Source organism: Empidonax traillii, unplaced genomic scaffold (assembly GCF_003031625.1).
Source record: "Empidonax traillii isolate 1590-97213 ecotype Southwest subspecies unplaced genomic scaffold, ASM303162v1 scaffold91:size2966241, whole genome shotgun sequence".
Classification (NCBI taxonomy): Eukaryota; Metazoa; Chordata; class Aves; order Passeriformes; family Tyrannidae; genus Empidonax; species Empidonax traillii.
The window spans coordinates 2,858,852-2,877,438 of NW_020955284.1; the positions used below are offsets into that span (position 1 = coordinate 2,858,852).

General features: G+C 40.7%; 1 protein-coding gene across 1 annotated transcript in view; it reads right to left on the reverse strand.

Annotated features, from left to right (window-relative positions):
- Nucleotides 1-18,550, reverse strand: part of PHACTR3 (phosphatase and actin regulator 3) — a 96,314-nt gene extending 77,764 nt beyond the window's left edge. Inside the window, exon 1 of the mRNA XM_027881642.1 lies at nucleotides 18,364-18,550. Coding sequence (XP_027737443.1) covers nucleotides 18,364-18,457 — 94 coding nt within the window. The 5' untranslated portion in view covers nucleotides 18,458-18,550. The remainder of the gene's footprint in view (nucleotides 1-18,363) is intronic.
- Nucleotides 18,551-18,587: the final 37 nt, after the last annotated feature.

Sequence of the window (18,587 nt, forward strand, 5' to 3'; positions counted from 1 at the left end):
TGTAGCCTTTTGGACCCTAAAATCTACTGATGATGAACAAAAGAAGCTAGATATGACTTGATAGAAAAAAAAGTCTTGAAATTCCAAGTCTAAAAATTATGTGCTTAAAGATGCACAAACAGATTATAATATAAGAATTGGATTTTCTAGATAACAGATGCACTAAAACCACAACTTGAAACAATTTTTGGACTCTGTCCCAGCACAAATCAATCTTATGGATCCTGAATATGCTAAGACAGATCTTGAAATGGTAATTAATTTGATATGATTCGGATGTCAAAGAAGAAACTCCGATTTATAGCTGTTAAAGCTCTAACTCAACAATTATAAACAATGTTTTTCTAAGTTTCACTGTTTCCAAAGTTGTTGGGTCTCCTCATTAGTTTCAATTTTTAAAATGTTCTCCTGTTCCTGGGGTGAGAAACTATCTTTGGCTGCAGCTCCATTCAAATCACAGCTTGCTGGGCACGGCCCCCGTTAGCTGTGATTTCAGTTGGCAGGGCACTGGATTAGCTGTTGACACCAAGCCAACATTTAATTTTGTTTTCTTGAGTCATCTGTTGCCAGTTCCCATGACAACTGATCTTCTAGCCTTCAGATTTACTAGAGAAAGCCATTAAAATGGCCAGGAGTTCAGATAGAGACTCTTTGATGTAGATGGAAGTTCAACTGTTTTCCTCAATGGAAACGGAAAGATCTTTTTAGCTCTTACTTCAGCAACACAGAACTTCTGCTCATGAAAACGCAGATGTTCTTGTATTAAAAAAACAGACTGAATAGTAGTTTTTAACAGGAAACCTGTCTGAGCATCTTTCTACTACAGAATGAAGGTCTTTGTGTCTAAAAATCACGTGGAGCAGAGGACAGGCAAAAATATTTTTCTATTCTTGCACAGCAGTACTGAAAGAAGAAAATTTAAGATATGGATTCCTCTGATCTTCACTGAAGTCCCTGTACATTTCCACTTCTTGTTTCACAAATGTGTGGCTTAGGTTAAGGAAGTACCTCAGGAAGACATCATTAGTGTGCCAAGTCAGCCCAGAGGTTGTAAAAAATCAGAGGGAAAGGCCAATCCCAGTGTTATGAGACCTCAAATCAAAAATACCTTTGGCTAAAAAGAGGAGTCAGCATATATAAAATATGAAAGCATAAGAAAAAATTAAACAGCAGAATGGATCACAGGCACTTCTTCTAGTACAATGTTAATACTTACTGCTTTGCAAGGTTTGGAACACAGTGTATAAGAGGAATGTGGAACTCAGGCTTTGCAAGGTCCAATGAAAGCCAACAGGAGATGTTCTTAGAAATAACCACTAAGTACCCTCAAAATCCCTTTGAAATAAAAGGAAGCACAAATATAATAAACAAAGGGGCACAAGTGGTTCAAACACTTTTAGAGACTTCAGAGAAAACCCTGGATCTCCTCATTAGGTAAACACCTGCCTCCAGTACATGGGTAGAAAACAAGCAGCTGGACAACTCTGTCGTTTGCTGTGGGTGTTCCCCACTGCCCAGGAACCTGTCCTAACAAGAACTATTTGCAGGAAGATGTCCAAAGACCCCAGACTTCCCCCACAAAGTGCAAGCAACGTTTGCAAGCTCAGATGTGGATCCAGCACTCGTGTCTGTGTTCTAAGAATTAATGGCCCTGTGCTAAGGCAATACACTACAGGGTTTTCTGCACCCCATTTAGTTTATGTTTCATTAGACATATCTGAAGGACTTTTTCAGGCTGGTTCTTCAAGAGCAATTCAGGATTGCTTTCCTAAATGTGAGGATACACAGGCCTACCATCTGAATTAAAACTGAGAGAACTAGGCAATTACTCTGACAAAAAGCTACCTTCTCTTCTCCTCCTCTGCCCAGCTGAAGCAGTTAAAACATTTTAAAGATAATGGGGGTGGATGTGGGAGAAAGTGAAAGAGAAGAGAACACACCAGTTCCCCAGCCTGAGTTAACTCTCCTGATCCCTCTGGAGACAGACATTTCCCACCAGCTGAAAATCCATCCCACCAGAGATCAGGGAGGTCAAGTATGTTTGGTACCAGTCAACCACTGCATGGACTGAGTGGCTTCCCCTTCCAGCTGTGCCCCAGTTTGAGTATAAAGCCACCAACACTAGACTGGCAAAAATTGGTGTGAATTAATGACAAAACAAAGCACACGTGATTATCCCTGTGCTACAACGGGGATTAAACTACCCACCCTACTAAATCTGGCAGGCTTTGCTGTACAGGTTCAGGCTGTGGATCCAGGCTCTGTGGGATTGGTTTAGATGCAGTTGGCTCGTGGATGCCATTGATGAGTTGATTCAAAATGCTGTGTTTCATGTTTGGCTTTTATCTTTAAATATATCTGAGTAGGTTTTTCTCTCTTCTAAAACAGCTCACATAAAAGGTAGAACTAAAAATGATCTAATAGCTCCAGTGCCTTAGAGCTACTGCCATGCATGAAATTCAAACTGTGACTATAAAAAGAAGCAGGGAGGACTTTCTCTCCAACTTGCATTTTTAGCTATTCCTGTATTTCCTGAGAAGGACAGAACTTGTTCACGTTTCAAGTCAGCACCACTTAAATAAAATGCAATCTGAAAGTTATTACAGATCAACTGGGGAACTGGAGGCAAAAGTCTGGAGGTTTTTTGACTGGTTGAGAAGGCAGTAAGTTTAGCAAGATTAGGAGCTACTAATTAAGGTGATAGCATGACCCAAATTTTTACAGCCCTTCCTGTTTTAGTCAGATGCAATGCCATCCATTATAGCTGAGTAAGTAGTTCCTGATGGGTAATACTTTTGCACCTTCATACTTTGTATCTGCATATTGCCTTTGATTGTGTGTTTAAAATGTGCAGTCTGACTTCAGCAGCCAAATACAAGTGGCACTGCTCAGTCCTAGTAAAATCCCTCGTGTCAGTTCACCCTATGACTGAGTGTAACTCTTAATTAAGTTTATTTGCATGTGTGCAAAACATATGCTTGGCTATTCAAACCTTGCTTTGCACAGATGTTGCCTAATTTTGTTAAATGGGAGAGACCACTATAATTTTTAGGAGAAATTACCCAAATTAGAATAGATTGAACCATTTGAGTGTGTTCCCAGACTAACACGACCATTTGGTACCTTGTTTGGGAGAATTTAAATACTTCATCTATTTTCAAACGCTGTGAAATGAGAATTTGTGATTTTCATAACCACAGACTGTTATTGGGGTTTACCACATGCTTCAGCCCAGCACAGGCTGACTGGGGGAGTTCTGAGACATCAGCACACTGAGATCTCCTGGAGGGTGTACATTGAGACACTGTGGCTGATTTTAGGTGGAATCATAACCCTTATGACTTTGGACGAGCCCACTGAGGCTGCACTCTGTGGGGAGCTGGTCTGGCCACTGGAGCATGCTTTAATTATGTCATCAGAGCCTTGGGTCATACTGGGAAGAGGTAGACAATGTCATATCCCCTAAACATGTTCTGACCACTCAGGCATTTAATCAGAGACTGACATATTTATTACAGATAAAAGGAACAGGAGGATACTATGAATTGCTTTAGAGCAGCTTAACAGACAGTGCATTGGGTAATGAATAACTAATTAATAAAATGAAAGCAGAATATAATGGATTTGTATTTTGTTTGTACACAAAACACATCATTAGGACTCTTCAACCATCATTAGCTCTGTCTCCTCTGCAGTGAGTCATTGTGCTCCCTGAGAGAAGTCTAAGGTGCATTACAGAACTGCCAAACCATCCCTCTGATGGAGCTAAAGCCTTCTGGAATGTCCTCCTCTGCAAGCTGGTTCTCCCAGTGTAGGGGATTCCTTCCCATTTCTTTTTTTTCAATTCACAGTGAAATGGGTTCTGCAGATTCCTCAAGGCTGACCTCATCAGAGTTGTCTAAAAGTGAAGACATACAGAGAAAAGCCCTCACCCTACCAGAGAAACAGTCACAGCAGCTGTGGGCTCGTGGGGGACTCTGCCTGGCTCACTCTGGAAAGGAATTGGCACATCTCAGGTGGGGAGAAACCAAGAGTAAGGCAAAGTGGATAAGCTTAATGACATGCAGTAGCATGGCTTATTCAATCTCCAAAAAAAAATAAAAAGAAAAAAGGAACATTGAAATAATGACACAAAGCCAAAGGAAGAAAAGCACTCTGGCAAATTCTGGCCTCTGCGCTATCAGCTCCAGTAAGTTCTTCCCACTGGTACATTCTCAAGAAAGGCCACAAAGACACACAAAGGGATTTTGTCAAAGTTCAGTTAAAATTTGTGTATTTCTAGTAAATAAGACAGCCCTTGATCTACCAGACAGCTAGACAAAAGAATCAGCCTTTGATGAGAAAAAAAAAAAATCATTATTCATCCAGTCTGGTTCAGCAGTCAGTCAGTCATAACATATAGTTCAGTGGGAACTGTGGGCTTGAATTCTTTGAATGTTTAGCACAAAATGCTGTGCAAAATTAAATAGGCAACAACATACAAGGGAGTTCCTCTACATACAATGAAGAAAATTTGTACAAAATATACGAATGATTTGCATGCACAAAAATCCCATGAGTGCCTATGCAAAGCACTTCATTATGCCTGTTAGTTACTGTAATTGCCATTATTGTGCAATTACTTGCTCTGCATCACAATTCCAGGTGAATGGTTACATCAGCTGCAAAATTATGAGAGCTGAAAAATCCTGTTTCAGACCCCAGACCATTTCATTAATCTCTTATTGTAGAGTAAACAAAGTGCATTTCATGAACTAACAAATTGCAAACCGTATTATTTCCTGGAGCGACTGCAGTATTCCCAGAAGAACTGAGGTGGTGGTTGTTTACGGAACAAGAATTCCCCATGCAATAGCACTGAGCTTGTCCTTCCAGTCCTTTCCATTAGAACTCAGTCACATCATCAGGATGGGTTATTGGGCCTTGTCAAATCTGGGGTGTTCTAGGGCTGATTTTTTTATGCTGTCTGTGATCTGAGTATTTGAACACTTTCTGCATAAACCCATTAGCAATAACTTAGTTACTAACATACATAATTGCCCGGGTTTTCTCTTTTTTGGGAGACTAAACTTGGGTTGGGGTTGGGTTTTCAGGAGTCTTTTTCAGGGAGAGGAAGACTAGAATATTACAACTGTTAAAGTAACTTTTGGTGGGAAAAACTGGAAAATGAGGATGGTTATGTATTATTTCTTAAGGACTATCCTACTGGATTTGTTCAAGCACTTCTACAAGAATGTTCCACAGTTAAATCCTCTTGAATCTAAAAGCTTTGTTCTCATCTCTTATGATGACCAAATGGCTTCATTCTTGGCTCTTCTAAATTGAGAGGAACAGCTCTTACAGTAGTACTTCATCAGCTGAAATTCACTCCTAAATATAGCTGAAGTTTGAGCAACCTCTTATATATGGGTATTAGGGGTGAAATTGGTGCTCTAGGTCGCTCTCTCAGAAGCTCACTCCGAGCTAGTTTGAGAATGTGACTGCAGGGAGGACAGATTTATAGTGACAAGAGCCATGAAGGAAGAAAATGTCAGAAATCCAGACTGGGTTGTGCTTTTCACTCAATAAGTTGACAGGAAAACACACCAAATATAAAGGTAACAGTGATAGCTGCCATCCCCTCCTTACCTCTCCTTTTCCCACCTCCCTCCACCAACAAAGGCTGCAATCATTATTTTTTCGGCAGCAATGGTGAAAAATGACAAATTAATAAAACCTGATGGCTACTCTCTCTTATCCCATAGATTGCCCTAGAGCTTGCCCAGAGCTGCACTGCAGAAAAACCCAGTCAAATACTTTCGAAATTTAGATTAAAGCAACAACATCAACAACAGCAAAACCCCAAACCCCACCCCCTTGCTCTCCCAGGACCTGGAGCACATGCAGACTGTAATTACCAGAGTTATTGCTGAGGAGAGAACATACAGAATGCAATTATGCTATTAGGACAGGGTAATCAGAATAACTTGCTTATTAGAGAAAACCATATACTTGTTCTACGCCATTATCTTCACTTCTATAAAATAGCCTTCTTAGGAGATACTACAATTAAATAGTGATTATGGATGTCAAATCAATTTTCAGTGGATATGGATTATATGATAGCACAACACCTGAAAGGGAATCACAGTTTAGCGTCCAGGAACTTCAACTGTGCCAACAGTTTTACAGTGATGCTCTGGTTTAGATGTGCAACTGGGAGTTCCCATTATCCCCAAACAAACTGATGGTCATTGCCATCAAACACATATATGAAATGTCCATTAAAAATGCATAGTTAGAACTGTTAAATTTCAGACAAAACTCTAAAAAATATATAATTACTATTCAAGCATCAGTGTTATTGAAATCTGATGTTGGAGCCACTTTCAATTCACTGATTTGTAGATAAATGGATAGGAGTAAAGAAATCGATGCAATATTCAGGTTCCCAAAGCTGCCCACAATTTATGAAAATGACACTATGTACATCCTTGGGATACAATTGCTGTAAATAACCCATCTGTCATGAGAAATAACCCTAAATAACAAGGCTGTCACCTCAAGCACACTTAGATGGCAGTGGGATAGATGGAGCTTTCTTTGCATCTCAGAGGGCAGAGTGCGTTTTGGGCACAACAACAAGGAAATAAAAGAGCTGCTTAAAACCACTCCAGACCTTTTGGAAGAGTTGCTTTGAAGTCCTGCCTCCTGAAAGCTCTCCTAATGACAAGATGAGAGCAGGAGCACTGGGTCAGTCCTGCTCGTTGCAATGATAAAATGCCTACAAAGGAAGCTCAGTGCTTTTTCTGGAGGTTCCAGAACACCCAGGTTATCCATGATTCTGGTTTTGCACAGATCTATGTTACATGGGAAATGGGGGAACAAAAACACTGGGCTTTAGAAGGTATAATTCAAAATTTCACAAGAACAGTCATGAATGCAGAGTTTGGAACATGACTTGGGTGTTTAGTGGCCCCTCTGAGATGGGGTTACTGATTTCTGGTGTCGAGGGACCGCAATATCTGACTCGGAAGTTGTAAGACAGGAAACACAGCACCACCAGCAGCACGTGCACGGCAAATTTTGCAGATTTCAGCACATAATATTTGTTATTCCCAGGGGAATCTCCTAGTACAACTTTCTGACCTCTTCTAAACAACCTCCTTTAGCTGCAAGACCTGAGCATGCTTGAACTTTGGTTTATCAGTCTCCCAGTGTCATCAGCTTTGAACTCTGCAGGAGACATGAGCCCGTGGAGCAGTTACCCTACACTTTTATGACTCAAGATCAACACCTGTAGAGCCGGTACAGGCTCTTTGGAAAAGTGTTTGAGAGCTGTATAACGGCAGAGCAGGATTTCGGTGCTAAAACAGCTCCCAAAAAGCTGCCGACCACAGCAATGTGAAGCAAAAAGGCAGCCGCTTACTCCAGCTACACAGACCTTGCCTGTAGCCTCTTTCAACAACTCATAGATGCAATTACACATCTATTCACCACCACTGCAGGTGCAAGATGAGCAACAGCACGTGTAGAAATGTGTGTGGGTGTGCAAATGCCTCATTATGTGATTTGTTAGCACAGTCAGTGAGGCTTTGTGTCCAATGAATGTGTAAATTAGGTGTTCAGCCCACTTGAGGGGAAAAAACATTTAACTTTGCCTCCTTAGCCCAGCCCTCTCAACAGACCTTGGAAAAGAAAGTAGTTTCATTCCCTGTCAAAGTAGCAGCTTCCATCTCAAACCTAATCCTGCTTCCTTGTGCTGTCCTTGGGTTTCTAACAATGAAGAGAAGTGAATCTTGAGGAATTAGTCGAGTTGAATCATATCTTAATCATATGCATGATATGCTCTTCTGTAGCATTAGAGTACGAGGCGTCACATCTTGTGTTGTCATTTCTGGGACAGGGAACTGGGCCTGTTTGCTGGGTTTAAATCACTTCTGGCATTAACGAGATTCTGACCAGAGGCTTTATTTCATGTTCAGGAAATGTGCTGCATTATTTCCTATTAGATCACAATACGTTGCAAAGGAACTGCTAAGTTACCAAGACTAATCCTTTAAGTCTTTCTTTCTTTACAATGTCAGACAAAATAAGACTATGCCATATTTCTGTAATCTCTGTTGTATTATGAGAATATTATGATCTATAACAACGACAAAATCTCTAAACTGCAGGATCCCCATTGGTTCTGATAGGCTTAGTTTCATCTCTTTCTGTCAGAAAAGACATTTCTAAGTCGGCATGATTTCATTTTAACAGACACTATCCGGCTAAAAATCAGATTACTAATGTAAAAACTTTTCTTCTGCTTAAAAAAAATCAGTATTTCTGAAAAAACATGATGTAAATACCCAAAGTTCTCTTTCTTCAAGTAACTACTTCAAATGAAAGTTAGTTTTGAAGAATCAGGGTATCTATCTACTGCCACGTTTTTTGCTTCTTAGATATGTACATTTAGATTAATCTGCTCCAAAGTAGTTTTTGTTCTCAGACAACTTTACTTCAGCTACCAAGATCTAAAAAAGATTCCTGCAATGCTCTGCTGGCAAATTACATGGGAATTTCTTGAGGGAGAAGGGGAATTTGAATTAAAAACTAATTAATTAAACCCACCAGAAGTAGACTTTAATTTCTTTTAATAGGATGAGAAAATAAATGAAAAAATATCTATAAAGGTGTATGCTCCTTGTGAGAGATCTGCTCTTTTGGATGGAGTGGAAACTTCATTCTGTACACACCTATTCAGAAAGTCTGGATGGATTTCTCTGCTGATATTTTATGATGTCTAAACCACTAAAAATATATTCAGAAGTTTCTCTCTTTCATAATTCCTTCATTAAAGCAGCCAAACAAACCATGGTCTCAAAATGCAAAGCTCTTGGGTTTTGTTTGGGTTGGGGTGGTTGGCGGCCTGGTTGGGGTTTTTCTTGTTGTTGATTTTTTAATAAGTTAACTGCAAAATATATTTAAAATCCTCAAAAAACCAGATGAATAGACAAATATTAAATCCCAGGATGGCAAGCAGAATAGATTTTTTGCAGGTGCAGGACACAAACTAGCTGATTACATAAAATCTCCTCTCCCAAATAAGATAGATGAGTAATGCTTCAGGTCACAGTGCAGTTTTTTTAGAAGAGGTTGGTAGAACTAGAGACCTTTGATGTGTTGGAATAAACCCTAAACACATCCTAGAAGTTGTGTTAGGAGAACAAGAGCGAGAAAAATATAAATGGAACAGCAAGTTACTGAAAACAGCTTCTCCTGGTTTTTGCTCTCAGATTCTTTCGGAAACGAGGTTTATTTAACCACTTTTCATCTCGTGTCACCCACAATAACTTTGGAGCTTATTGGCAACTTTCAACAAAGGGTTTAGTTCATCAGAAACGACACCAGTGACCCTCATAAGCCTCACCTGGAGGAAAAGCCTCAGTGTGAGGTGAGTTTTGCTTACACACCAAAGCATCCACTCAGGAGAGACGCTGCGAGTGCCCTCAAGGGAAGGGAGTTCAGTCAGTCTGACACTTCATTAGACAAGAGAGGAACCAATCTCAAGTCATAAGTCTCATAAATCTGATAAATGAGATTTTTAACAGTTTAAGATCTCACTGAGGCCTGAAAATGCTGGAACTGTAGGAAGGCAGGCTTTGCTGGCTTCTCTGTTGTCACAGTAGCAACACCTATCTTATTTCCAGAAGAATCATTTGGGAGAAAGGCCCCTGGAGCAGGGAGCTCCTGCATTTGCCAAGGCAGGAGAAAAGTGCAAACTAATAGAATGGACTCAGAGTAGTTGGCAGGAAAGTAGAAAAAACAGACTGAAAAGTAAAAATAAGTAGAAATAAGTTCTACTGTCTCACAAGACGAGAAGAGAATGTAGGGAGACACCAACTCAGTGAGGCAGGAGGAATGCCAGTGTTCCAGATCAACCTGTGTTGTCTTCAATGACTCTTCCTTGGACTAAAGAAGAGAGATACAGGATAAATGTCTGTTCTGAGTTAGGGCCCCTTCTTAGCACATTTTCATTCACACACAACACTCTGGATTTTTGAAGGACTCTTCTTTGTACTTTTACATGTTACTTGGCTTCCTTTCAGTTTATTCTTCTGGTTGAATTACAGCAGAAAATGTACACCACAACACTAAGAGGTCCCTCTGCTATCCATCTTGACAGCTGTTGTTCACATTCCCTATGTTTGCCTCAAGAAAATGCAGCTCTGATCATGTCATCTGTTAAGTTAACCACTACTGTGAGGGTCCAAGGCAACCAGCCTCAGGCCATGGCTGATATGTGCTCCTGTGATTGAGGAGAATCAGGGGTTTAGGCAGGATTTACATTTTTTTTTGGTATATTTTGGTTCATTTTCTTGAGTTAAACAAGAAACGAGGCTTTTAAAACTTATGGTGGACAAGTGGAGAATTTGTATGAGTGAAAGACCAGGCTCCATTTACTGTTTTCTGGAGCTTTCTCTGCATAGTTAGGAGTCTAATATGAGCACTTATTCTCTTCTTCTAGGCATTGGAACATAGAGCAAAGTCAACTGTCAGGGAAGGAAACATTTAAGCTGAAGTTAAGCTGAACTGCTGTATCTGAAAATAGGATGCTTTTCTCCTTGAAACCCCTGCAATCCCAGAAAGCTGCTCCCAGTCTACACAGCTCCTATAATATATTTAAAAAAAAAAAAAAAAAAAAACAACCACCACCCTACTTTTTTTCTTCTATCACAAATGCAGAGCTTACAAAATTACCAAGTCCCATCTGCAAAGCATAAACTTCAGAGAAACCCAATTAAGTCAGTGTTGCATACACTATCATGTTTGCTCTATTTAAATATTCCACACAGATTCATCTCATTCATGATGAAACAATTAAAAAGTACTTGCAGGAGCCAAGAAACTCTCTTGGAGACTGATTTCTACTCATGTTTTGTCTGAGCTCCCTTAAGAGGGCAGGACTGGTTCTAGGTGCTGAGCAAACTTGCCCAAAGCATCACCACTCGTGTGTGTTATTTGAAGGCAGACACACAAGACTCACCCTGACCATTCCATTAGGAGTTCACATGTGTTCACTCACCCACCTTTCATTTGCTTCCAGCTCAAACTTCCAGGCTGGGCAAGTACCCACTCCCTGAACAGCATCAAGAACAGTCCTAGACTAGAGCACAGCCCTGACCCAGCAGAGCATTTCTTAAGCTCCTATAAGCATAAAAACCCAAGTTTGGTGCAGGCTGGTGAAGAGATAAGATGCAGATTTCTGTGAGGAACTGAATGAGATGTGACAGCCATTCCAAACAGATCAATATGGGCAAGGCACAGAGAAGAGTGCATGGCCTGAGGGATGGAGCAGCCCTCAGAACACGTTGAAGGCTTCACTGGTTTGATGTGATGCAGTGATCTACATCCAGTTGCTGGTTATGCAGCAGCAGAACAGTTTGAGGATGTTAAAAAAAAAAAAAAAATTAGATTAAGGAAGTTAACACTTCATTATATGAACAGTCAGGACATGCTTCATGCCTTTCTTCAGTTCTAATCACAGGTCCACATTCCTGACCCACATGTGATTACACAATTACTGTACTACAGAAAGCAGGGTAAGATCCCCTTTGATTCAGATCATCTTACTGAAATATTTATGCAGACTCAAGCATGGAGCTATTGACCTGCATCAAGCAGGTATATGATGTTTTCTCTGGGGCATATATAAATTGTGTATACATTAGACCATAAATCAACTTGAATTTCAAACAAAAGTATGGGGTTTAATGGGCACAAAGAATCCATTGTATTACATACAAACTCTGCCTCCATTTTTCAGCAAAATCAAGGTATCATATTTAGCTTTACTTACCCTTGGCATTTATAGATCTGACCTGCTTAGAGAAGCCCGTGTAATTAATTCTATGCATTAAGTTTTAAAAACAAAAAGCCAAAAATTTGGTTAAAAAAACACCACGTTATAAGTAAATAAACGGTGTAGCCTGTTCATTACAGCACAAATTGGGCAGTCCTGAAATAGAGTTCCCAAACTAAAGATCGTGAAAGATTAACACTGTTATTCAACTATTCACTAAAATGTACAGTTACATTTCCAGATAAATATTACTCCCAGCATTATGTAACTAATTCCATTTTCAAAGTGTGGTGCAAACATTAATTGAATGAATAATCCTAAACCATCTTCATTCATTGTTAAAGGGTGAAGTTTTTTATTATTTGACGTACATGAGTTTATCTTATTTGCACAGAGAAGCAACTACTTGTGTGCACAAGTTCTTATGTGTGTAAATTAAGTAATTTGTACTCAAGGTGTGCAATCAAATTTGGGGTTTACTTTTGTTTTGAAATAAAGCCTGTATTAAAGAGACAAACATAAAACAACACCAGACATTTCTGATATGCTGACCTCACTCCCATAAATCCAGTCTAGGTTATGATGGTGTATAATCAGTATTTCCACTTCTTGGATAAATAGGTTTTAATGGTTTAAGTGTCTTTTCATCAACATTCAAACTATCTGCCAACTTGGGATTTAGGAGAAAAGACAACTGTAAAACTCTTTTTCCCAATTAAAGGTCTGTATTTCCTTTACAGAACTCTAAGATTTGTCTAAATACAAATCTCCAAACACTGGGAACAGTCAAACCTTGGAAAAGCCTAAAACCAAGCCTCAACATGAGTAGCATACTTATTAACTGACCTCATTTAATTTCTGCAAAAGTAGCATTAAAATATAACTTCCCCGAGCTCTCTCTTGCATCCCAAAAAACAAACTAAGGAGGGTTTCAGCAAGTAAAATGCTCAGGCAAGCAGCATAAAGCAGTTTGTGTTAAGTGTGCAGAGTGTAATGATATCCCAGCACTGTCACCAAGCCAAGAGGGTGCTGGACCAAAATTATGCATTTGGAGTAACATAATCCACATCTACCAAGTCCCACCTATGCAGGTTGCCAGAGTACACTGTGCCCACTCTCCTCTCCAGAAATGCAGAGATTCCTCTCTCCCCTCCTGGAAAATGCTGGAGAAGAACTGCCAAGTGTATGAGATGAGTGATGGACCAGGGAGGAGGGGTGCTGGGGTAACAGGAGATTCTCTGCTGCAGGACAGAGAAAAAAGGCAGTTCTGTGCTTCCAGGGAAGCTTCTCTGCATCACTTGGGGTTCCAGTTAGATCAGACCAGCAAGGGGCTGGGAATTTGATGAGAAATGAAAAGACCTTCTCAAGAGAACAGTGGACCACTTCCTAAAATAGACCTCTCATTGTAGTACTTGGTAATATGGTGGTTTTTCAGGTGCCATATTATAAAAAACTCTACATTCACACAAATAACAAATGTCTTGGGAAGCCTACAGGACTTAAATTTGGATTTCAATGTAAAAAGAAATGGGTTATTAACTACTATCTTGCATGTTTCTTGTCTCTACTGAGTATTCCTGAGTATACTCCCCACACTAAGTTTCTACAGGAGGCCCTTGGGTTGAGCTTGAACAGGAACATTCTGACTTTGGGTGAGAGAACATCACAAAGTTTCATACACATTAAACAGAGGGTTCAGTTATAAACTGGAGCAAAAGCACTGACCAGCTTATTTAATTTTGTTCATAAATTAATAGGGGGAAGGATGTAGAAGACCTGGGTACACTTCTTGTTTCAGAAGAAATACAATGCAGGCAAAACAAACTCTGTTAACAGAACAGACTTGTTGATATAGGAAAATCAAATGGAAACCAAATCTTTCTGGTGGAAAAAAAACCCTAACAACTTTTTATAGGTGGAGTGGCTCAAGTGCTGGGATCAAATTTGAAAATTTATGCAACAACTAAAGACATCACAGATAAGCCTTTAAGTCCCTGGTTAAGCAGCAGTGATCCAAATGACTGCAAAAGGATGAGAGCACCAGCCAGCTGACAGGCAGGGCACCAACAACATCTTTCTCTGTCCCTCTGCTATCAATTCCCTTGTCTTAAGCCCATATTTGAAGTTCAGCACACACATTTAAAAGATTTTCTGAATTACGAGCCTGGAAGGAATAGATTTGCAGCAAAAGGGACTCGATCAGATTCAGAAAGCTGGCACCAGCTTTCTGCACTCCATTTGTATCTCTTGGTCCTCTTTGCCTTCTCTTTGCTCCCCACAAGCATCTGCAGCCCAAACCTCCTGTACTTCACTTCTAATAGGCTTTTGAGTTTCCAAACCTTCCCTGCCAGTAGCTTCCAACATCTCTGAGTTTTCCAGTGCCATGATGGCTAAGGTGGAAAAGCACAGCTTCCCAATTGCTCCCAAGCTCCCTAACACTACTCAAACTGAGAAAATTTGTTGAAGGAACAAATATGTCAGTAACAAGAGTCCATTAAAATCTTTAGCAGCATCAATCAACCCCAAAAAGTTAAGAGAAAACACTGACAGGCATGTGGAGTGGCACAGTCCATCCAGGGTAGGTTACAGCTTTAAAACAGAAGAAATAAAAAGCTGTAGTAAAGAGTATTCCTATACCTGGTGTTTATTGACTCTGGATTTTCTATGGGCATTGTGTAGAGGGCTAAGTCCTTACACTGCCTGTGAGACTCTGCTGGGTTCAGGTCACCCTTCAGGCCAGAGAGAGACGATGGAAAAGGAAAAAACCACTTCAATTCTCTTCTCAGCATCCTAGAAGAACACTTACAAGGATGTCTCCTGCTACAGAACTTTTGAATTATGGTAACTACAAACAGTGAGGAAGGAGCTTTAAGTCTTATGCAGTTGTTCTCTCCTTGAGTTATTTCAGGGCACAGTGCTGCTGATCACACGTGGTATCAACAGAAATAAAAGGGGAATTAGTGTCTGGCACAGACATAGTTGTACATCACTAGAACAATTATTCTAAAATAGCTCTAAGTTGTCTGAACTTGAAGCACATCACAGCAAATAGTGTAGAGGCTGAGGGGCCCCCTCCATCAGCCTTCTCCAGGGAGAACAATAAGAAATTACGATGACAGAGCTGTTAACAGCATCTAACACTACTAATTGCACCACAACAGCTCTTTGCCTTGGTACAGACTCTGCACTGGAGGAGAAGGAACACACAGCAGACCACTGGCAAGGTCTGCTGGAGAACTCAGAAATGCCCATCCTGAAGAAGCATTCTTTGCTTGCATGGTGCCAGGAGGGAACAGTAGCAGCACAGAGAGCAAAACGTGATGGCACCAATGTGCACTTACACAAATCCAAATGGATTATCCCCAAATTAAGGAGGGGAGGGGGTGACGTTTTCACACATTGTCATGGTTGTCTGTATCTGCTCAAGTAATACAGAGTTTTGACACGGTGTTCTTCTTCAGTCTGTGCAGCCCTCTCTTTTATGACTACAAATCAAATGAGATTGTCAATCTTTCCTATGGCCTGTGACTGCTGGAAGGATGTAATGAGAGCAATATTTTGGCTTTGTGCAACTGTCTCTCAGTTAGATGGGGATACTGAAATCTGTTCTTTTTAGACTCTCCTTTATCTCTCGATCCTTATCTGGAAAGATGGAGGAGGGGAAAGACATATGAGATGTAAGATATAAGGAAATTCTTGACATCCCTGGAAATGTTTGAGGCCAGGTTGGATGGGGCTTAAAGCAACCTGGTCTAGTGGAAGGTGTCCCTGCCTTGGGCAGGAGTGGAACAAGATGATCTGCAAGGTTTCTTCCAACCCAAACCATTCTATGATTCTGTGAATAAGAAAGATGAAATTCACTTTTTTTAACAACAGTTTGGTCTGGAGACAGCCTATAGCTAAGCAAGACGAGTATTTTGACGTGTGCTCCTCAAACTGAGGACATATTCCTTTTTTAAGGCTTGCACTCAGTGTGACAGTGAGCTTAAACAGACTCAAATATGAAGTCCAGTCTTTGTTGTACTCTACTAATTCTCATAAAATGCTGCTCAGTGGCCATAAAATAGTTCACTTAAATCTCAGGCTGAAATGTATGATTTTATCTTAAAGGAGAAAATAGCTGCTCCAATTAAAACAAAGACACTTTTATTCCTTCTTATCTTTCTGATACTATTCCCAGCATTCTCCCCACCACCAGTAGGAACCCAAGGCACCACTTATTTCCACATTTTCTACCTCCATATACTTTCCTCAGTAGACACAGCCAAATGAATTGGTGCAGAATAATCCCCGACCACATCATGCACTCAAAAAAAATGTTGCAAGAGTGCATCTCCAGCAGGAATTTGGCATCATTCAAATGCCACCTAAAAGCAGGAATGGTTTTTGCAGTGATCCGTATTTTGGTATTGGTTTATTTGTCTGTATGATTTAAATGCATGACTTAAACGTTAATAAAATTTAATTCAGTTTTTAAGTTAAATCCTACATGTTCACAGTTACTTCTCTACATGGTTTGTCTGAGAGCAGGGTTGGGATGTAAACACAAACTTTGTCCCTATCATTTCACGCTCCTGAATCTGTCTTTGGACTTGGAGTCCGTGAATGGTTATGTTGGTATTATAACGATAATGATAATGTTATTTTCCAAGTTAATAAAATAAGTAAATATTACAATTACATCATCTAGCATACATGATTCTTGCAATAGTATAAATTTTATTCCATGTTATGAAATTCTCATAATGATTACTCACAACACTGCAAATTTTATTTAAATTAATCCATTTATGTTCATTTTATTATCATTTTGAGGCATACAGATGTTCAACACTATTTGACAAACAAATTAAAAACCTGAAAAGCTCATCAAATGGGCTATTTCTGCTACTGACTACTTATACCTACCTGAACAAAAAAACATATGTATTTATCACCTTTTGTTTCTCTCCACATATTGTCTGTATAACACAATACTATAAAAGACATCCTTTCTTGTATTTTAGTTTGGTTTCTGCAGTGGGACACTGGTTTATCTCCTGACGCCTGTATTAGGGGGAAAAATGCTACTTAGTCTCAATAGTTCTTTCCCCTAACAAAAAGCATAATAATGTTTATATCTTTGTCTATTTGTCGGACATGTTGTGGAGTTTCTTTGTTGCATTTCACGAAGGCCAAAATAATTAATTAGCAGAAAATAATACAGAGGAATTAAAGCTGAGATTGCATATGCCTGCCTTTCATTAGTCACTTCTGCTTCCAGAAATCAAATGGCAGAAACATACATTCCTCTTTCAGTCAAGATTGCCCCTTTGGGAGTGAGTCGAGCAGTTCATGTAAGAAGAGTCCTTTGTTCCCTTCACTTGTGGTATTGGAACAGTTGGTAATCAGAGATAAATCATCTACTGTTTGCCTTAATTTAATTTGTCTTTCACTCCAGAGCAAGGTGCTCAGAATTGCTTGATAAGACAAATAAACAGAAGAACGTAAAATAGATACAAATATTAATATCCTCATTGGCTCCGGAGGAAGCAATAGAGCAGGTGTGTGAATAGAGCCTGGAATATTTTATTTACTCAGTAATCCGAGAAAGGCCGGAATAAAGTTCAACCCGAAATTGCATTCGGGGACTGTCTCTTGCAAGCTCAAAGTGCCTGACCCAAACCCCAAGATTCCAGGCTCAGAATTCAGTGTAGTGGGCAGTGATGATCAACACCCCATTCATTGTCTTTATGCTGTTTTGGTTACCCCTTTCCTCATAAAGAAGCCTGCCAGCTCTTGTGTGACCATCATCTATTCTGAGAAACTGAGAGCAAACTGGCTCTTAACCTTTGCTTCCAGCTTGTTGTTGTGCCTTCCCGTGCAATCGCATCACATCAAAGTGATGTAGCTGTTTGTTGGTTGTTTTTTTTTTCTAAAAGGTGTCATCATTGCTTAGATTATGACAATCTGAAATTACTGAGTCACCACCAACAGACATTAAGAATTACTCCTCAAAGTGAAGTTAAACTGAAAACACCATTAGCCATTGTTAAAGAAGAAAAAAAATCTCATCACAATATTGTATTTGTCCTAACGATTGGGCTGTGTCCCCTCAGCACCACCCTCTGTGTCTCCATAAGGAGATTACGCTTCTCCCTATGAAGTGAAAATTACCTTCTTGTGGGCAGAAAGCGTTTAATTATGACTCTGCTTCCCTTGTCTCCATGGCGATCCCGTGCAAACAGCCTGCTTTATTAGCCCTCATTTCCCCCACCCCTCCAAAGTAATAAATCATCCCTGCGGGGGCTCGAGCGTTCCCGGGGACCCCCGGCCGGGACTCGGCTCCGGCCGCGCCCCCCGCGCTCACCCGGCGAGCGGACACTGCGATCGCCGCGGGACGCGCTCCGCTCTAATCCCGTTTGGAGCTAAGCGGCTGCATCATTTCAGCACTTACCGCAGGAAATATGTTCCCAATCCCTGCCCGGCGAGCTACAAATTGGCGGATGATCCCGGCGCGCCCCCGCCCGCCCCCCGAGCGCCGCCGGGGCAGTTACCTGTGCGCTCCCCGGGGTCGGTGAGGATGCTGGGATCACTCTGCGACCTGCCTCGCGGGAGAAAGCAGCCGGTCCCTTCTTCCGATGCAGCCATGAGGTGGAGGGCGGGAAGCTCAGAGGAGGGGGGAGGAGGAGGCGCTCATGGAACCGGAGGCGGCCGGGGGACAATGGGGACGGGGGTGCGGCGGCGGCGAAGGGGCGTCAGCCGGGCAGGACCAGCCGCG